This window comes from Arvicanthis niloticus, chromosome X (genome assembly GCF_011762505.2).
Source record: "Arvicanthis niloticus isolate mArvNil1 chromosome X, mArvNil1.pat.X, whole genome shotgun sequence".
In the NCBI taxonomy this organism is placed as follows: Eukaryota; Metazoa; Chordata; class Mammalia; order Rodentia; family Muridae; genus Arvicanthis; species Arvicanthis niloticus.
Window position 1 is genome coordinate 85,963,213 of NC_047679.1, and position 19,489 is coordinate 85,982,701.

Consider the following 19,489-nt stretch of genomic DNA (forward strand, 5'->3'; position numbering starts at 1 on the left):
GGCAGATACCTGGAGGTTGCTGGCCAGCCAATGTAGATGATCAGTAAGTTTCATGTTCAGTTAAAGAACCTGTCTCAAAAAATAAGGTGGAAAGCAATATAGGAAAACAGTCAGCATTACCCTCTGACTGTATGCACATGTACCTGCATGCACACATGCATATGTTATATACATACACAACTTAAAATAAAAAATAAAGAATAAGAATAGAGACCTCATTTAAACATTTGATTGTGTGTGTGCAAACATGTAGAGTTCAGAGGACAATTTGTGAGAGTTGATTGTCCCTTCACACCATGTTAAGTCCTCGGGATTGAGCTCATACTGTCAGGATCCACAGTAACCGCCCTTACCCACAGAGCCATTTTTCAGCCAAAGTCCTGAGATCTTTCATCTCAATTTATTTGCTTCTTTCTTTATCATATGCTAATTGTATCTGAAAGAAGTATCAGACATACTAAATGTAACTTTTTTTGGTAGGAGAAATGTTATTCACGAAAAGGCTGCATTTGTTCAGATCACTTTTAGCAGAAATTGGCAATTTTATTTTAGGCTTGAATTCTACCAATAATGAGTAATTTCTATAGTTACCTGTAACCCCAGTCTTCAGGAGCCTAAACCAGAATGATCCTCTGATCTGGTTCAAGGCCAGCCTCAATTGCATAATGAGTTAATTGAACTATACAAGGCTATGAAATACAAGCTATTTTCGTGTGTTTCTCTGTTGCTGTAATAACCAAAACACTAACTAAAAGCAACTTGGGGGAGTAAAGGATTTGTTTGGCTTACATGTGAGAATCCATCCGTTATGGAGGGAAGCCAAAGGAACTGAAAGCAGGAACTGAAGGCAGGAACTGAAGCAGAAACCAGAGAGGAATGTTGCTTATTGGCTTCCTTCCTCTGACTTACCAAGCCGCCCTATAGCCCAGGAATAGCACTGCCTACAGTGACCTGAGTCATCCCCCATCAATTATCAGTCATGGTAATTTCTCATAGACATGGCTCCAGAGCTGTCCAATCTGGACAGTCCCCTACTTGAGATGCCATCAAGACTCTGAGCCATGGCAAGTTGACAGTTGAAGCTAGCTAACATGAACGATAAATAAATGACTGAATATTACCATTGTCAGGAAGTTGATTTCACTTGGTTGTATTACATAAAGTAAAAGAAACATGTTTCTTTGAGAGCATTTTGAAAATGTAGAAATACTAAAAAAAAATAAAAAAAAGATAATTACAAATCTCCATAATTCCAACAAACGGGAAAAGTACATCACCCATTATTTTGGAGGAAAACTTATTTAGAAAACGAAATTTTTCTGAATATTTTTTTAAAAAGAAACTTTGAACGTTTTAAAAGATTTATGTATTATATGTAGATGGTTATTTTGCCTGCATGTATGACTGCACCACATGTGTGCTTGGCCCATAAATAGATCAAAAGAGGGCATTTGATCCCCTGGAACTGGAGTTATGGACAGTTATGAGACATCATGCAAGTGTTCAACTCAGGTCCTCTGCAAGATCAAGTACTCTTAACCAACCTAGCCATCACGCCAGACCACTCTTTCCTAACTTTAATAAGAATTATCTTTTAGATACTCAACTTTAATTTTGTTTTGGGGGGGGGGGGTTCGAGACAGGGTTTTTCTGTGTAGCCCTGGCTATCCTGGAACTCACTCTGTAGACCAGGCTGGCCTCGAACTCAGAAAGCCGCCTGCCTCTACCTCCCAAGTGCTGGGATTAAAGGCGTGTGCCACCACTGCCCGGCAACTTTCATTTTGTTAGTGGTTGATTTTTAAAGCTGCTTAATTCTTCCTCATTGATCTGTCCTCTTTAATGTAGTGAGTGCCTTGATCCAGCCAGTTTATGGGCTAATTGTGCCTATCTCATTGTGTTTTGAACAGGTCAAGAAAGTTCAACTGCTAGTGCCACAGGCAAGTCCAGAAGAATCACAAATGAGAGATGGGAGAGTCGACTGTGGCGAGATAGGAAGGGTAGCTTGAGAGACCACCTAAAATATGCTCATGTCGATCCTGAAAGTATTCCACGGAAATTTATTTTGGAGCATGAGAAGTTTCTCACCCAGCAGTTTAATTCTCAGCCTTCAAAGTACATACCACCAGAAGGAAATTCCCCCAAACTCAATGAATTTCAGAGTGCCCGGAGCCTTGGACATTTTGAAGTAACAATCCTAGGTAGGTGAACTTCTCTTCTATTATTCGTGAATACTATTAATTTAATGTCTGTTCATATTTAAATATAGTTAGAAGTTAGCCTTAAAAAATATAAGCAACCTCTTCCATATACAAATCCAAGGTGTGTGTGTGGGGGGGGAGAATTTCTGTTTGGCTCAGACTAAATGAATGGCGTACTAATTCTGATATAAAATAAAGCTCAGATTTCGGGCTTTTCAACGCTGACACGTCCTTGGAAATTTGGGTGGATATGAATGTGGGAACTAACAGAGCTTTCATTTACCCATGACTGATCTGACTACTGTCTGTTGATCTATGTTTCTGTGGTATCAATGCTAATAGCCCTAACCTTTTCCCAGCAACTCCTTTTCACCATTATCCCCTCTGTCCCTTCTTTCCTGTTCCCTCACATGTTAATGTGCATGCAGTAACATGTATAACTATCCACTGACAATGAGAGACTTAATTTTCAGATGGTCTTCACTAGACTGTAATGCTTGATTTCTTTAGGTACTTTACCAAACTTAGTTTCATATCTAGGAAGCAAAAGTCAAGCCAAGATTTCCCATACATCACATAAAGTAACCATAAGAACAAAGAGTCATAGGAGAACACAGGACTGAATGTTTTTCTTCCTTTACTGCTCTACAGATTGATTGAAACAGATTGACTGTACATATCAGCTGACTCATATGTAGTTGTCACTTTTTATTAGCTTTGGCTATGAGTCAGCTAAAAGCAAGAATACGGCAGAAGGAACACAAATTTGTCACACTGCTCACCAGATTGAATTAATGTTAGAAGTGTGCTATTTTTATATAAATGTTATCTTACCTGGTTTCAAGGACGGTTTAGAGGTAAAAGACAATCCTTTTATGGATTTTAAAAGAAGGATAGAATATAGGTATCACTAGGTCCATAAAGGTAACCAATTTCCCACCATTTGGCAGTAATTTTCTCTGAGTTTTCTGGCATGGAGAAAAGGCATTCTTTCATTTATTTGATTACATATTCAATTTTAGAGCTAAAGAAAACTTACATGTCTTCAAGTATCACACTCAGGCTGAATACATAGAAGGCCATGATTAAAAATCAGGTTTCCTGACTCTCTCAACCACTTTTGTTTCAGAGAAAAAAACCAAACATTGAATATTGGAATAGTGGGCTTTTTAATTCAAACAAAATTCAAGTCTAAATGTACCATGTAAAGTTATTATATAATTAACATGGTTACAAATGAGTTTTTATCTTCAACCAGGTTTATTTTCTAAAGATATGACAATACATCAGAGATAGTTGATTCCTACCTTGACCCTATATATAATCACTTATAACAATGACACATGGCTAAATAAATCCACAAATGAGTATATTTCAACATGTGACTTTATAGCCCATAAATTCTGCTCTTTCATGGTTTAACATAATACAGAGATAAAATATATAGAGCTAAGATAGATGGTAATGGGTATTTTGGTCATTTTGCAATTGAGTTTAGTTCCTAGTATATCAACAGGTTTTCACAGGGCTCAAACTATTTGGCATATGTTAGGTAGGATCAAACCAGGAAACTCAAAGTAGCAAAATATGTTAAGCCACTGAACATTTAATAATGCATGGTCTTCCTCTCACAGGTTTGAACCATGAGATTGCAATTGATGTTGCATTTCTACCTATGTATTCCCCAGAAGATGTTCAAACATCTCAAATAGACACATTTTTGACCTGCATGAATTACAGCTGTGTATACCCACCAGAAGAACCTGTCAGTGAAAAGGTGCCAGATCCCAAGGCAGTTGCAGGTGACTATGTTCTTTTTGTTTAGTTTTTTTAAATACTATAAATGGCCTTAACCTTTTCCTAATGGCAACATTTTTTATTTTGCCTTAACTCATTTGATTATGTGTATCCTCTAGAATTTAAACTTGACGGTGGCTTTTAAGTAAATTAAATAGTTTGATTTCCATTCCAGTGAGACATAAAGAATATTTCACAATTGTAATTACTTCTTCAGACTGACAGAGCATGTGCCTGGAGTAGTGTAAAGCTTCCCTCTTATTCTTTATCCTTTCTTGTACCATTGCCTCAAATTATAAAACCTTAGTAATGTACTACAGCCTAATTGTTTTCTCATAAATGTTTGGTTATTCAAGTGCTATTCATTCCATTCCTTCAGGACTGCTAAGAGTATATGTGATCTCAACAGTGAAACTCTTCAGCCATTTGTGTTGCTTCATAAAATACCAACTTTTCCATTCTATACCTCTAAACTCAACTCTGCAATTATAGGCATCTTGTCCATTCTGTTGTTTCTATTCCTTGTCCAAGTGATAAAGCTTCTAGTCATTTTCATTGAGCCCAACAAGATAATGCATTTAAAAGAGCATTTAAGAAAGCCATTTATTTCAAGTTTCTGGTGGGTCCCTCCAAGCTGATGAAGCTCTAGAATCTCTGTTGATTTTTTTTCATGTCTTATGGACACTACCTAATGATATAACTTGACATTCCTCGTTGTGAAAACTGAGTTTGAGTATCTAATTTTATGAGATTTGTAAATTTTCCATTTAGAGATGATTTGTTAATAAGCTTACAATATCATGTCCTATATCACAACTCCTTGGGCTCTCAGTGGTTCTAAATTTCTTAACTAGTTGAAATATTTCTGTACTTATATTCTTCTTTAATATCTTATCTACCCTGTCACATGCTTTCTGGTATATGCGTATGCAGTTATTATACAATTGTAGGTCATAGTTCCCACTTATCTGCTCATTGCTAGTGTGAGGATTCTTCCAGGCACCATTAGCATGCTCACATGAGAAATACCTGGTACCAGTCTGCCAAGTAGTTAATATTTGGACATGAAGGACACAAATCACTAAAGGAGAATAGCAAGGTAGTAACTAAAAGCAAAGTGATTCATTGTCGTGGAATTTTTGTGATACAGCAGTAATAATAATGACAGTGTGAAATCTGTGTTGATCATTGTGCCTGGCCTTTCAACTAGTCCTCATAGAGACTACACCAATGTGAACACTGCTATTCCCTATTTACAGGTAGAGTACACTGAAAATCACTGTCTCACCAGCATGAAAAACAGAGCTATAATTTGAATCTGAAAGTTTGCCTGATTCCAAAATTTTCCATTACTTTAACAATTCTAGTATGAGAGATCAAAATAGGCTTGGTGATATAAAACAGTGGCTCATGGGATAACACTAGTGTCATTCTTGAAACACTATAAGCTATTTTCTTTTTAATCACAAAATCTATGCACATGAATTATTTAAATTTTCTAACAGTTACAGAAAAATCATGGCTAAAAGTGAAAGTTTCCCTTCAGGACTTCCCAGGCCCAGTCTTTCTTACTTATTTATAACGTTTTAATACAACAACATATACTAATTACAATTTTCTATCAAATAAATGCATATAAATTATATTCTATAGACTTAGTTTTATAATCAGCTTCCCCCCCCCCCCGTAACACACCTTGGACATTTTTTCATACTGATATAGCAAGAGCTATTTCATTCTTTTCAGAAACAACAAAATACTCCATTATGTGACCATACCAAAATTTGCTTTAATGGCCTCCTATTGAAGAGTGTTTAAGACTGGTTCCAGCCAGTCAAGGCATGCTGGCTAATACCTTTTACCTCAAAACTCAGAAGGCTAAGATCCAAAGATCTCTGTGAGTTTGAGGTCAGCTTGTCTATATAGCAAATTTTAAGCCAGACAGTTTTACAGTTCTTGTCTCAATAGTTTGTTTTCAAATGATTTTTCTGTTGTAAAATAATACTGCACACAGTATACAGGTATGTGTATATGTGTGTGTGTGTATATATGCATATACATATATATATATATATGTGTGTGTGTGTGTGTGTGTGTGTGTGTGTGTGTGTAGACATGAACTCTTTGTATAATTATACAGCTACATCTGTAACATCAATTCTAAGAAGTCAGTGACTCAAAAGATAACGCCATTGAAAACTGTAGTGAATATTGTAAAATTGTCCTCCAAATGGCTGTATTAATTTAAGTGACACCAAAGCAAGGGTGATATTTCACTCACACCCTTGTGAACCGTAGGTATTACTGGGCTTGCTGATATTTTGCCAATCCTTGGGCCAAAAAAACCATACTATTTTACTGTATTTTTCTTAATTATTTTTGACACATGGATTCGTTTGTAGGGGACACATTCCATGGCAAGTAGGTGGAGGCCAAAGGACAACTTGCAGGAGTCAGGTCTCTCCTTGCACCTTTTGGTTCCAGGAGAAAACACAAGTGAGCAGGCTTGAGAGCAAGCACTTTGCCCACTGAACCATCTCACTAGCACAATATGTCTTTATTATCTTAAAACTTAAAATTCCTTGTTAGTCAATTGTTTATTTTTGTCTTTTCAAGAAACTCCACTTGCTAGCATTTTAAAAAAGGTTTTCCTATGAATGTTATTCATCTTATTATTAATTGGGGTTGTCTTTTCACGTTGAAAAAAATACCCTTCATTGTATATTAAAATACTTTTAAAAATACCCTTCATTATATAGTAAACTTACTTTCTACCAAGTTTGACATTTATTCAAAGGGAGGCCTTAGTATGTAAGTAATTTTACTCTTAAGTAATTAAGTATATCATGATTTGTGGTTCTTCATTTTATATCATATTCAAAGGCATCACTGATTCCAAAGTATAATACTTCACTATTGGCCCAGGGAGATGGCTCATCCGTAGAGTGCTTGCTCTACAAGTATGAGGACTTGAGTTCAGATCACTAGCATCTATGTAAAATCTGTGCTTGGTGACAGAGACAGAGACAGGCAGATCCCTGGGTGCTTCATGGTTGGAGAGTCTAACCTAATCAGCAAGTCCTGGGACCCAGTGAGAGAACCTCACAGGGCATTTTGGCTCTAGAGGAATAACACCTAAGGTTGAGTCTTGGCCTCTACAGGCACAGACACAGACACATGCACATATGCACATGTACATACATATAGCAATTCATTGTTTTGGAGGATAGATATATAGATCAAATTATATATTATATATATATCAAATTATATATTATGATCAAATGCCAGAAACTTAACCAGTAATTTTCATTTGTTCTTCTCCCCATCCCTTGGTAACTGTTCCACTTTCTCTATGCATTTGCCTATTATAGATATTTCATTCAAATGAAATCATACAATATTTGCCCTATTATATCTGGCTTGTTTGACCTACTCTAAGACTTTCAGGATTCATCCATGTTAGAATATGTATCAGTATTTCATTCTTTTATGGCTGAATGATTTCTCATTGTATAATGTATCACATGTTGTTTATCCATTCATCTGTTAAATTTTTAGAAATTTAGCTTATCTCCAACTTTGGATATTATAAATAAGTCTGCTATGAACACACATACACACACACATGTATACACACATGTATGTATGTATGTATACATACATACAGGCATATCTTTGAGTCCATGTTTTTTAGTTCTTCAGGTGCATATAAATAACTAGAAATAGAATTACTGAATTATATGGTATTCTTTTTAAAATTTTTTTTACTCATTCACTTTACATCCTGCTCACTCCTCCCCCCCCCACAATCCATCCCCCCATCTCCTTCTCCTCTGAGCCTGTGAGCTTCTGAATATCACCCCATCCTGGCACATCAAGTGTCTGTGAGGCTAGGCGCATCCTCTCCCCCTGAGGCCAGACAAGGCAGCCAGCTAGAAGAATATATCCCACAGACAGGCAACAGAATTTGCCATAGCCCCCACTCTAGTTGTTTGGGACCCACATGAAGACCAAGCTACACATCTGCTACATATGTGTGGGGAGGACTAGGTCCAGACTATGTATGTTCTTTGGTTGGTGGTTCAGTCTCTGAGAGCCCCAAGGTTCGGGTTAATTGACTCTGTTGGCCTTCCTGTGGAGTTCCTATCCCCTCTGTGGGCCTGCAATCCTTCCTCCTATTCTTCCATAAAAGTCCCCAAGATCCACCCACTGTTTGGTTGTGGGTATCAGTATCTGTCTGAGTCAGCTGCTGGGTGGAGCCTCTCAGAGGACAGCCATGTTACACTCTTGTCTGCAGGCATAACAGAGGATCCTTAATAGTGTCAGGGATTGGTGCTTGCCCATGGGATGGGTCTCAAGTTATTGGCTGACTTTTCCTTCAGTCTCTCCTCCATCCCCCATCCCTGCATTTCTTGTAGTCAGCATAAATTTTGGGCTGAAAGTTTTGTGGGTGGGCTGGAATCCCTATTGCTCCACTGGGGTTCCTGCCTGGCTACAGGAGGTAACCTCTTCAGGTTCCATATCCCCAATGCTGTGAGTCACAGCTAAGGAAACCCCCATTGATTTTTGGGTTCTTTCTTTATCCCAGGTCTCTGTCTCATCCTGGAGATGCCCCCTACCTCCCCACCCCTGTCAGTTGCAGATTTCAAATGGTATTCTTATGAGTACGTTTTTGAGGAGCAGTCAAACTTTCCCATCACAAGTATACTATTTCACATACTTCTCCAAAGCCTTACCAACATTTGTTCACTTCTTATTGCTTTGTTTAATTTTTAAAATAATTACACATTTATTTTTAAATGTTGTGTGCATGCGCACATGCACTCTCACTGTGGCAAGTGCATCTGTGCCATGGTGTATATGTGTGGGTCAGAGGATGACTTGAACAAGTTAATTTTCTTCTACTTTGTGGATTCCAGGGATCAAACTCAAGTGATCAGACCCTCCCCATGAACCCTGACCCTTTGTTGTGTTCTGTTTTGTTTTGAGCTGTACAAATGTATAGGAAGTGTTACTCTTGGGAGTTTAGTTCTACATTTCTTCCTATGACTAATGATTTCAGCATCTTTTCATGTACATATGGGACACGTGTATGTCTCTGGAGAATTTTCTATTCAAGTTCTTTGCTCATCTCTTAATTTTTAGTGGAAAAAGGTATCATTAATCTGGCTTCGTTCCTACAGTTTAAAATTTTAATCTATTTAGAATTCATGTGGAGGGGAAAGTAATAATTTAGCATATATTTTACAAATGATTAGCCATTTATCATACATCATTTAACAAATCTTGCTAATATGAAATCTTGGTATCATTTTAATCATGAAGTTGGATATATATATATATATATATATATATATATATATATAAATATAGCCACTTGAAAATATTATGTTAACATGTCTGTTGATCATATCTGCAGTGAATTTTCACATATTTAGAAAAAATTGATTCTCTGGGTAGTCAGGGCTTCCCATTTTGATTTTAAAGACAAGAATTACTGCACTGTGTTATATTGTAGGTTGAACTGTGCTGCAGCTACAAAGCAGCTCTAAATTCACAGTGACTGGGCACAATTACAGCTTCTTTCTTGCTCAAGTGTTGTGCAATCAGTCAGCAACTCCCTCCTCATGAACTCCACTTGTGTCCTTCTTATTGCTAACACACCAGGAGCAAAAGGCTTCTAGAGTTGTGAAGGCAAAGAAAAAAAATGGAGGACAAGTTCATTTTTATTTACTTTGGACAAGAAATGATGTATCACTCCAACTCATATTCCCATTTGCCAGAACTATTAACATGATACCAGCAACCTACAGTGACCAGGATACTTTCTCTTCCCCTGTGACCAAGAATAAGAAGCACTGGGAACATGTGGGGCTTCCTTTATCACATCTACCTTATACATGTATTTTCCTAAAATATGTAATTCTAACAACTTCATAAAAATTTACAAAAGTTCATTTTATATAAGTAAAATCTTATATTCTGTGACATAATTAATATCTTAATTTTATAATAGAAGAGTTTTCTTAAATAAAAAACTTAATGCTGATATACTAGTGGTTTCTGTATGTTTGCCTCCATTCTAAGAGCTTTGTATCTATTTCATCTGCAAGGCAGTCTATGATATACATACCAGAAATGCAAACTTGAGAGTAACTTGTCATTTACTCAAAGTGTAACATAACTGATGAAGTCAGCCAGAGAGAACTCTACAGTTTTATGTTATAGATGGTATATAAATCAATTTTAAAAGTCATTATATGATAGCTTTGATTTGTTTCAGTTGGCATCAAATATAAAGGTCTTAGAAATTTTTCAAAGTATCTAGATAAATGTCCTTCACACTTAAAGAAGATAATTACATAGTATTAGCAATTATTGACCATAGTCATTGTTTTTTCACAAATTTGATTCATTCATTAGGATACACACACACACACACAGACACACACACACAGACACACACACACATATATATATATATATATATATATATATATATATATATATATATCAGAGGAGGCTGTTGAGATATTGAAACTTGAGCTTTTATATATCCATCTAAGGCTCGTTGATTCTCTTAGGCATGTTGTGTGCTTTCATTAAACCAAAAAAAAAAAAAAAAAAAACCAAAATGAAACAAAACCAAAGCCAAATGAGGTCCCTGGACTTTAGTACAGCATCTGTATCATAAGAAGTGAAAAACATACACCATAATGCCATATGTGTGGATTAAATCCCCATGTAACTTTGATTGTTACTTCTCGGTGCTTTTATAATTTTGTATTTGAGACTATTGTCACTGAACTCTGATATCCATTTAGCTTAATAATAGTTGCATAGTGTTTTGACAGCTTCCTTAAAATATATGAGAACCCCCCAAAATGCAAGAAAGCAAAGCAAACTATTTCTCCTAAATTTTTCAAATTGGCTCTGTGCCACAATCCTTCATCATGTAACCAGGCCGTTTGTAACGCTGCCTTGGACTTTACTTCCTCCTGAAGTCTGCCACAAATGGATGATCATAGTCTTCCGAGGCCTTCTCAGGTCATGTGGCAAACCCCTGGGTGTGTGTACGGTCATATTACACAAGATCATTTAAAGGAACTTGTTCCCTTATATATCTCATTTCTCAACTTCTTGCAACCAACCCTGAATTTTCAGTCTGTTGCTCATTCTAACTGCACTTGTATCACCAATAGTTTATATTACATGCTAAAAAAAAAAAAAAAAAAAAAAAAAAAAAAAAAAAAAAAAACCTCTGTTGGGAGGCCACCACAGCTATGAGATTGCAGGAAACTGGGTAGAACAAAAAAAAAAAAGCAAGCTCTATGTCTGTCGTTGAGGTAGCTGTCAGATAGGGCAAAACACAATGTCATCAGTGAGAATGAATGCTGCACTGGTCCCTTTAGTCTAGCAAACTCAACCAGGTATGAGAACTGCTCCGCTTATGGTTGCAGTCATCTGGAATGTGAATGGTGAGAAGCAGGCAGTTTGGTGCTCCCAAGCACACTCGGAGAACAAGACAACAATTTCTTTCTTCTTGAATATTTATCCTGATTGTTCTAAATTTTGGTCTAAGTTCTGCAATTTGATATATATTGAACTCTGAGAATTTTGCCAGATTATATACTATGTATGTTTAGAAAGACAGATCTGGAACCTCCTGCTATGCCTTTTTCAGTGATACCAGTTTTTCATAAAGGTTCATGAGAGCATACAAAGCTGTGTGAGTTCTAAAAAAGTACACTTTGAAAGAACACCTAGTAACATTCACATTTACCTATAAACATGCATATAAATGAAATCAAAATATGTAGGATACGTTGATGGTTTGCTGTGCCTTTGAAGATTTTTTTTCAAAATAATAATTAATTGCCCATAACTCATCTTTGTGCTTCTTTAAAACCTAAGATGTTTGTTTGTGACCTTTAAAATATGTAGGTTTGTTTTACTTCACAAAAAAGAAAGCAAGCCAAATATTCTGAAAGATGTGTGTAAAAACATTGGGAACTGTATCTATAGGCATGTTCTCTGTCTGGAGTAAATGCATGTGAGGAATTAAAAAGATTAATCATGCTGTTAATATTGTAAGGGGAAAAATCATCAGTTTGTATGATTCTAAATCCAAGTAAATATTTAACTATTTTACAATACTTACCATCTGTTTTTGCACTTTTAGGTGATATTATAAGGGCGGCAGCTGACCTGGATAGAGTCCACATCATTGGTATCTTGGATATCTGTAATTTGGGTAACAATAAAGTGGAAGTCTGTTTGCAGAAAATTTATACTCCAAAATAGGCTTCTTAAAGATTAGTAGACGAAATAATTACAGGTTACATATAGTATACTGCTTTAGAGAGAATTTTTTATTTTCTTGTTTTTTTTCATCAGAATATTACATGACCTTGAAAGTTAAGTGGTTTTCAGTTCATCTTGTATTTGGCGCTCTCACTTCATATTAGATTCATCATTTGAGAAAAAAAAAAAAACCTCACTGAGTCAATTTTATGTGCCAAAAATTACTTCACTTGTATGTGACTATTATCTTAACTTGTAACAATTTATATTTTACAGTTCCTTTTGCAAAAATCTATTTTTATTCCAATGTCTCAGTACGAGGTATCTTGGCTTACACAATTTAACAGCTTTCTGATTTTATTAACATACAGTGATAACTCTTGCATTGCAAATTCAAAGACTAAGTTATCATTCCCCTAAAGTGACCACCTACATTTCTTGTAAGCAGTGTAGTGACTGTCATGTACACACACATGGATTGTAATGATCCAGTTGCCACCCCCACCCCGTCTCTGCACTTGCTATTAAGTGAATATGCTAAAAATTTTCACTTCTTTATTGTGATTTCCAATGCCTTGAAATTTTAAGTGTTTGGACCAGTGTGTAATGTAAAATTTGGAGGCTACAGTATATCTACATTCTTACTGTGTTTGTTGGCAATTTCAGCATATGTATTGTGATTTTAGAGTGTGACATTTTATCTCACATTAATATCTGAAGTGCCTGTACTAAAAGTAAAGAGAAGTAACTAATGGAATTTGTTTCAGTCTGGTTCTCTACTATACTGTGTTTCAAAGGTAAATGGTCACTCTACATTTATAAAGGCCTGTATCTAACACACATGTGGCTAACTAAATGAACCAAAACAACTGTCAAGATGAATCTGATTGTAGTCGAGTTATAAGGAACTACATGAGGAAACAAGATTTCCTTATAACCCTATAATTTTGTGATGTCGTGTGCTATAAAGTTTTAATGTGGTGGGAAGCCTAAGAACTTAAAGGCATACTGTATTTTGTTTATAAAGGTGTTCAGTTTTCTTTATAACTGTATTGAATGGTTAATTAAAACTGTGAATTTTGTGTTACTAGTTTCAGAGTGTTAATAAATATGTTAAAATGCAGTAAAATTTTGGTCTCCAGTCTCATTTTGAACATAGTTCATGTGTGTCCTATATATTGAAGGGCTATATATGTGCTAGAAAGTGATTCAAGATGATTTTCACACACAGGTTTGAATACTGTTGTTTTCAAATGGGATTTGGAGTTTTGGGTTAACTTATTACAATTTTAAAAGGGCAATTTGATGTTGGAGCCACATCCATAATGGGAAAATGTTAACTGAAAACCACAGGCAAAAAATATAAAAACAGTGCACAAGTATGATATCTGTTCTTATATTGAATGGAAAATAACCTTTTCAATTTTTTGAGGTTTTTTTTCTTTTTTACTTATTTACTTATTTACTTTACATCCCACTCACTGCCTCCCCTTACAACCCTTCCCCCTCCCCTTCTCCTCTGAGCAGGTGCCCTCTAACCCCATTAAACAACTTCTCTTAGAAATTTATATACTAAAGGCTGGGGCTGGAGAAAGTGGCTCTGTGGCTGAGAACACTGTGCTTCTTGCAGAAGTCCTGGGTTTGGGTCCCAGCATCCACATGTCGATTCACAACCCTCTGTAAATCCAGTTCCAGAGTATCTACCCCCATCTTCTGATCTCTGTAGGTACTAGACTTGCATGTTGTACACATACATATATGTGGGTAACACTGATACACATTAAAATAGTATAATTTTTTAAATTAAGAAATTTATGTTCTAGTAATGCATCTGTCTGTGTACATTCAGAGTTAAACATCCGTGTCCACACTTCTGGTTGTTGCAGAAGGTACATATTTACTGTGGCTGTTTCCCAAGGAAAGCAGCAACCTGCCGTCAGGAGAATATTAATTTCAAATATACCAACATGAGGCCATCTTCCAAGAAACAAACAAGTCAGTTGATGAATGACAAAATACTATGTACTTAAGGACCAGAGTCTCACCAAAATTTCTAATTTTGAATAGCACATGAGATAGAGACATTAAAATACATGGGTATAATATTAAAGTGCAAATTTGAAAACATGCTGTCTGCCAACTATATACTTATACTTTAGTTTCATTTTTAATTATATGGGGGGTAGGAGGTATGGGCCCTTGTTAATAAAGGAACCTGCACATGTAGAGTCCAGAAGAGAACATCAGATTTCCTAGGTTGGAGTCATAGAGTTAGCTGTGTATGCAGGGAAACATGCTCCAGCCCTCTATCAAATATCATTTTTAATTTTTTTTTGTTAGACTGATCCTAATTCATTTTGCCCATATTTAGAAAAGGGTTTTAAATAACTTTGAAATTTATATTTGTGATGATGACCAGTATTGTTTGTTATTGACAAACAAGTATAACCAATTCTTATCTTTCCTGTTAAGTTGATTTTAGGATTTAGCATACAAAGTCATGGGTTTCCCTGTGACATCTTCTCATTTGTTCTTACTTCTTCCTCTCCCCCCACTGCTCTTCCTTCTGTCTCCTGCTACCTTCCTGCTAATTCCTTTTATCCCTTAGCATTGCCCCTTCTTCTTTGTTATGTCCTCCATTATTCCTCAATTCCTTACCTCCCTTAAGATCTCATCCTGCAGTATCATGATTCCCTTTCGTGACTACACATACACATACACACACAATTTTAAATATAGGTTATGCATGTAAGAATAATTGTGGTCTTTTTCTTCATCAAGTATATTTTGTTTAATAATAATTTCCAGTTGCATTCATTTTCCTAAAAGTGTCATAATTTCATTTATCTCCATGGCTGTGTAAAATTTGTTACATGTATGTACCACATTTTCATGATTCACTCATCTGTTAAGAGAAACCTAGGATAATTGCATTTCCTAGCTACTATGAATAGTGCAGCAGTAAGCCTGGTTGTGCAAGTATCTTTTGGTATGAGGACTTAAAATACTTTGGGTGTATACCCTAGAGTGGTATATCTGGGTCATGATCATTCTATTTTTATTGCTTTGAGAAGGATCCATATTTATTTCCATACTGGCCACACAAGTTTTACATTCTTACTAGTAGTAAGTAAAGTTTCCACTTATTTTACATCTTTGCCAGTATTCATTGTCATTTGTCTTCTTGATGGTAGCCATTATGGCTAGGAGAGCTGGGATCTCCCAATAGTTTTAATTTACATTTTCTTGATGGCTAAGATTAGTCAAAAATTTCTGAGTATTTATTTGCCATTTCTGTTTCTTATTTTGAAAACTATCCAGATCATTAACTAATATATGGGTTGGTTGATTTGACTTTTTGGTGTTTAATTTGCACTTCTTTATTTATCTTAAATATCTTAAATATTGGTCCTCTGTTAGATGTGTAGTTAGCAGAGACATTCTTCTGTCCTTAGGTTGTCATTTGTTTTTGTTTGTTTCTGCATGCCTATTTTCTGAAGCCATTTGGTGATGTGTAGTTCGCTGTTTCACTGATTGTCTTTTTTGATGTATTGACCATTTCTTCTTTCTCTCATAAGCATGAGTACCAAAGATTATGTAGATGAATTGATGAGAGGTGAAATACATATTAACTAGACTTTCTTGTTTCAGTAATGAGCTGGTTTTAGTAAAGCACATTTAGGGAAAATGTTTGAAAATAGGTGAAAAATTACATTTGGGGTTTGTATGATAGTTTTAGCGATTTGAGATTATACTTGAGTTTGTGTCGAGTCTATACAAAGAGAGAGAGAAAAAACCCTAAGATAGAAAAATCTATGTCATTCATTTTTATATCATTATATTAAATACCTCTAGTCTGAACTTTCTACTTGCCTTTATATTCTGTCTCTTTGTCTCTTCTCTGTCTATCTGTTCCTGTCTCTGTTCCTGTCTTTGTCTGTGTCTGTGTCTCTGTCTTTGTCTCTCTGTCTCTGTCTCTCTGTCTCTTTCTCTCTCTCTCTCTCTCTCTCTCTCTCTCTCTCTCTCAGTGTGTGTGTGTGTGTGTGTGTGTGTGTGTGTGTGTGTGTGTGTGAATAAGGAGCTTTAAGTCTAACCAATGCTCTGTTCCTAAGTCCCTTGTGGGATCTTGGGGAAATCTACTTAAACAGATTGATCTCACTTTCTTCATTTATAACATTTGCAAATTAATGGGCCCATCAAGTTCTATGAGTCTTTTGGTTTGTTAGTATGATTATTAGAATACTGAAAATGTCTTTGAGTTATATCCATATGTTTCTGAAAATGTACTTTTCTGTTAAGGTCTTATGCTCTTTATTAAAATACCAGTTATAATATCTCACTATAATGAAAAAATAAGCACAAGAATCTTTTAATGCTACTTGCTTTTATTGCAATAGTATACACATACATATGTATGTACATACATGCATAGTTTGGATAAAAATTGTAATTTTTAGTAATTTCCATCCCCATGTTTGACACCCCTCCCAACTACTTTTGATGTAGCCTTCTTTCTAAGAAGTCCCCTTTCAACTTTCATGCCTTATTTTGGATATGACACACTGAATTCAGATTGCTCAAAGGAGCATGGATGGAGGTGATTTACTGGAGCGTGTGGTACTTTTTCAGTACCCAACAACCATGGTAGGGTAGGACCTCATGTTCTGCCTTCTTGATGAAATGTTGACAACCTATGTCTTCTTTCTCCAGAGAAATTTAACCTACGGGTTTAATGACATCATCTTCAGGACAGCAGCACTGCCACAAGATGCTATGGGAGAGCTGTAGGCTTGAAGGCACACGATAGGTGACTTGTCCAGCAGCAAGATGTGGGTTGAAAGTAGTATTTAAGATCATCAAGGTCGGCCTTCTATTTTGCTAGTTTGTCTTGAGTCAATGTTGAAATGATTTTATGATTCTTCTTGGTAGAAAAGTTTAAATCAACTTTCTGAATGGTTATTATGCTACATGTTGAATGCTAATGTTAAATTTATCACTAACAACTGGCCATCAGAAAATTAGTCTGGGACAATAACACAATAACAGTAATAGTCTTTCAGTCTTATCATTTTCTTTGTCGTTACATCAAAGTGGTAGTATTCAAAGAAAAGCTATGAACAGCTTGTATTACATAGAACATATAACATGACACCGTGATATTTTTTAGTTATATTGTAGCTATTAATAATTTTATTGTTTAATAAAAGTATTAATAATTATAAAGAAAAGGCAAAAAATTAAGATGAAGGACTTTCATTACTCCTGTCCATCAAAAGTATATCTTCCTTACTGTTGGGCTGTTCCCTGGATTCCCCCAGTTTTCCTGACTCCTTGTTTAGGACTTTGGACTGCCAGTGTAACTGGTTTCCTTTTCACCTAGTAGCTTTCTGCTTCCTCCAATCAGCCTGATACCTGTTTGTATAGATCGATAACACTTGGGCCCATAAGACTCCTGATATTTGTTTATCTTGTTGTCTGTTCATCTATTCCTTCTGCAGCCTTCAGCACACATCCCATCCCAGCAAGTTGCACAGACCCTTTGACTTTCTAACAACTGCTGCCAGTATCTACTGTAGTCCTAATTTAAAACTGTGAGACAAAGAAGGCAGTGGAATAAAATTGCTATACCTTGGGGGGGGGGAGGGATGTAAAAGCTTTCCGTGTTTAAAATTAAGACTTGAATAGATCTTTCTAGAGTATAAAACCTGAAGAGAAATAATGGAACCCAGCAGCCTGTAGATAACAATGAACAAATATTTGGATGTCTACTCTGGGCAAGGAACTCAAAGATTGTGAACTACTGAAGTATGTTTACTTGCAATGAATAAATGAGGTAATAGAAGCTATTCCTTTGGGGAACCTCCTTAGAGAATAATTCACAAAGAAAATTGGAGAGGAAAGGGTAGTGAAATCCTTTTTACTAGGGGCATAGCAATTAAAAGTAGAGATTTTAACTTATTCCCAGCTCAACTGGTTGATAGCATATTTCAGCAGGGCTTGGGGAACCAGTTTTGTGTTTTAAATATTCCGAGAGAGGTGACTTTCAGCCTTGTCACGTGGGATTCCCATGAGTCCTGTTCCTCATTCCAGTCCACTCCGTGTTTATGAAAGTGCATTAGCTGGAACAGTAAGAAGAAAAAAATTCACTTCAGGAAGTCATCCAATCCTGATAAAGTGATATGCAGAATTAAGTTGATAGTGTTGCTTTTTATTACTAATATGGTCTGGCTAGGGTGTGTGCTTGTGTACAGTTGGAGGAGGGACCAGCAGAAGGGAATGTAGATAAAGTGAAAAGGAGCTGATGTATTCAGAGCTTATGTTGCTACAGGTGAGATCAGTTACCTGCCTGCAACTGAAATTTCAAACTTCTGTTTAGAAGGGACATGAGTGGACAATGGTGACTGATAGTTGGAAATATTTGCAGACATTTTAAGTTTTATGAACAAATGAACGAGCAATGAATTGGAAGACTAAATACAGTTTTCTTCAGCTCCTGGTAATTTTTACCTTTTTACTGCAAAGTACAGCATCCTTTCAAATGAATGCCTATGTGACTGTGACTTACTTCAACGAAAGCAACAACTACACCAAGACAGAAACCTGTGAGTGTGGTGTCTATGGATTAGCCTCACCAGTGGCTAACGCTATGGGAGTGGTGGGCATTCCTAAGAACGGTAGCTACCAAGCTTGTGACTACAACACTCAGTTTACCAACACTGATAAGCCTTGGATTGCACTGATAGAAAGAGGTAATTGCACATTTTCTCAAAAAATTCAAACAGCGGGTAGAAGTAATGCCGATGCTGTTGTGATTTACAATTCTCCAGAGACGGGCAACCAGACAATACAGATGGCAAATTTTGGTGAGTAATGATTGATTTCCTAAGAGAATTCATGTTATGTTTGACTTAAAATTGTATTCCTATCTAGAGTTACTATATGATCTGGCAAAGAATTTAAGTCTTATAATTTTACATTAAGTTGCCTTGCCTGGCACTATTTACAATTATTTTATTCTTAGTCAATATTTTTAATTTGTCCCAAGGATGGGAACAACTAATGAAGTGATTCCTGCTTTCAGGTTTGTATAGTTTTATTAGTTTCTTCAACATTCATTATATAGCGGCTTTGAAATCTACCGTGCCTTTACCTCCATCAACATCAAAATCGCATTTTCATTTTGGTGT

The 19,489-nt window shown here is 36.0% G+C and overlaps 2 protein-coding genes across 2 annotated transcripts in view; both read left to right on the forward strand.

Annotated features, from left to right (window-relative positions):
• Radx (RPA1 related single stranded DNA binding protein, X-linked) overlaps positions 1–13,427 on the forward strand; it is a 74,828-nt gene extending 61,401 nt beyond the window's left edge. Inside the window, exons 12-14 of the mRNA XM_034486211.2 lie at positions 1,908–2,198; positions 3,833–4,000; positions 12,181–13,427. Coding sequence (XP_034342102.1) covers positions 1,908–2,198; positions 3,833–4,000; positions 12,181–12,302 — 581 coding nt within the window. The 3' untranslated portion in view covers positions 12,303–13,427. The remainder of the gene's footprint in view (positions 1–1,907; positions 2,199–3,832; positions 4,001–12,180) is intronic.
• Positions 13,428–18,612: 5,185 nt separating this feature from the next.
• Rnf128 (ring finger protein 128) overlaps positions 18,613–19,489 on the forward strand; it is a 102,326-nt gene continuing 101,449 nt past the window's right edge. The window contains exon 1 of the mRNA XM_034484689.2: positions 18,613–19,165. Within this exon, the coding sequence (XP_034340580.1) occupies positions 18,760–19,165 (406 nt within the window). The 5' untranslated portion in view covers positions 18,613–18,759. The remainder of the gene's footprint in view (positions 19,166–19,489) is intronic.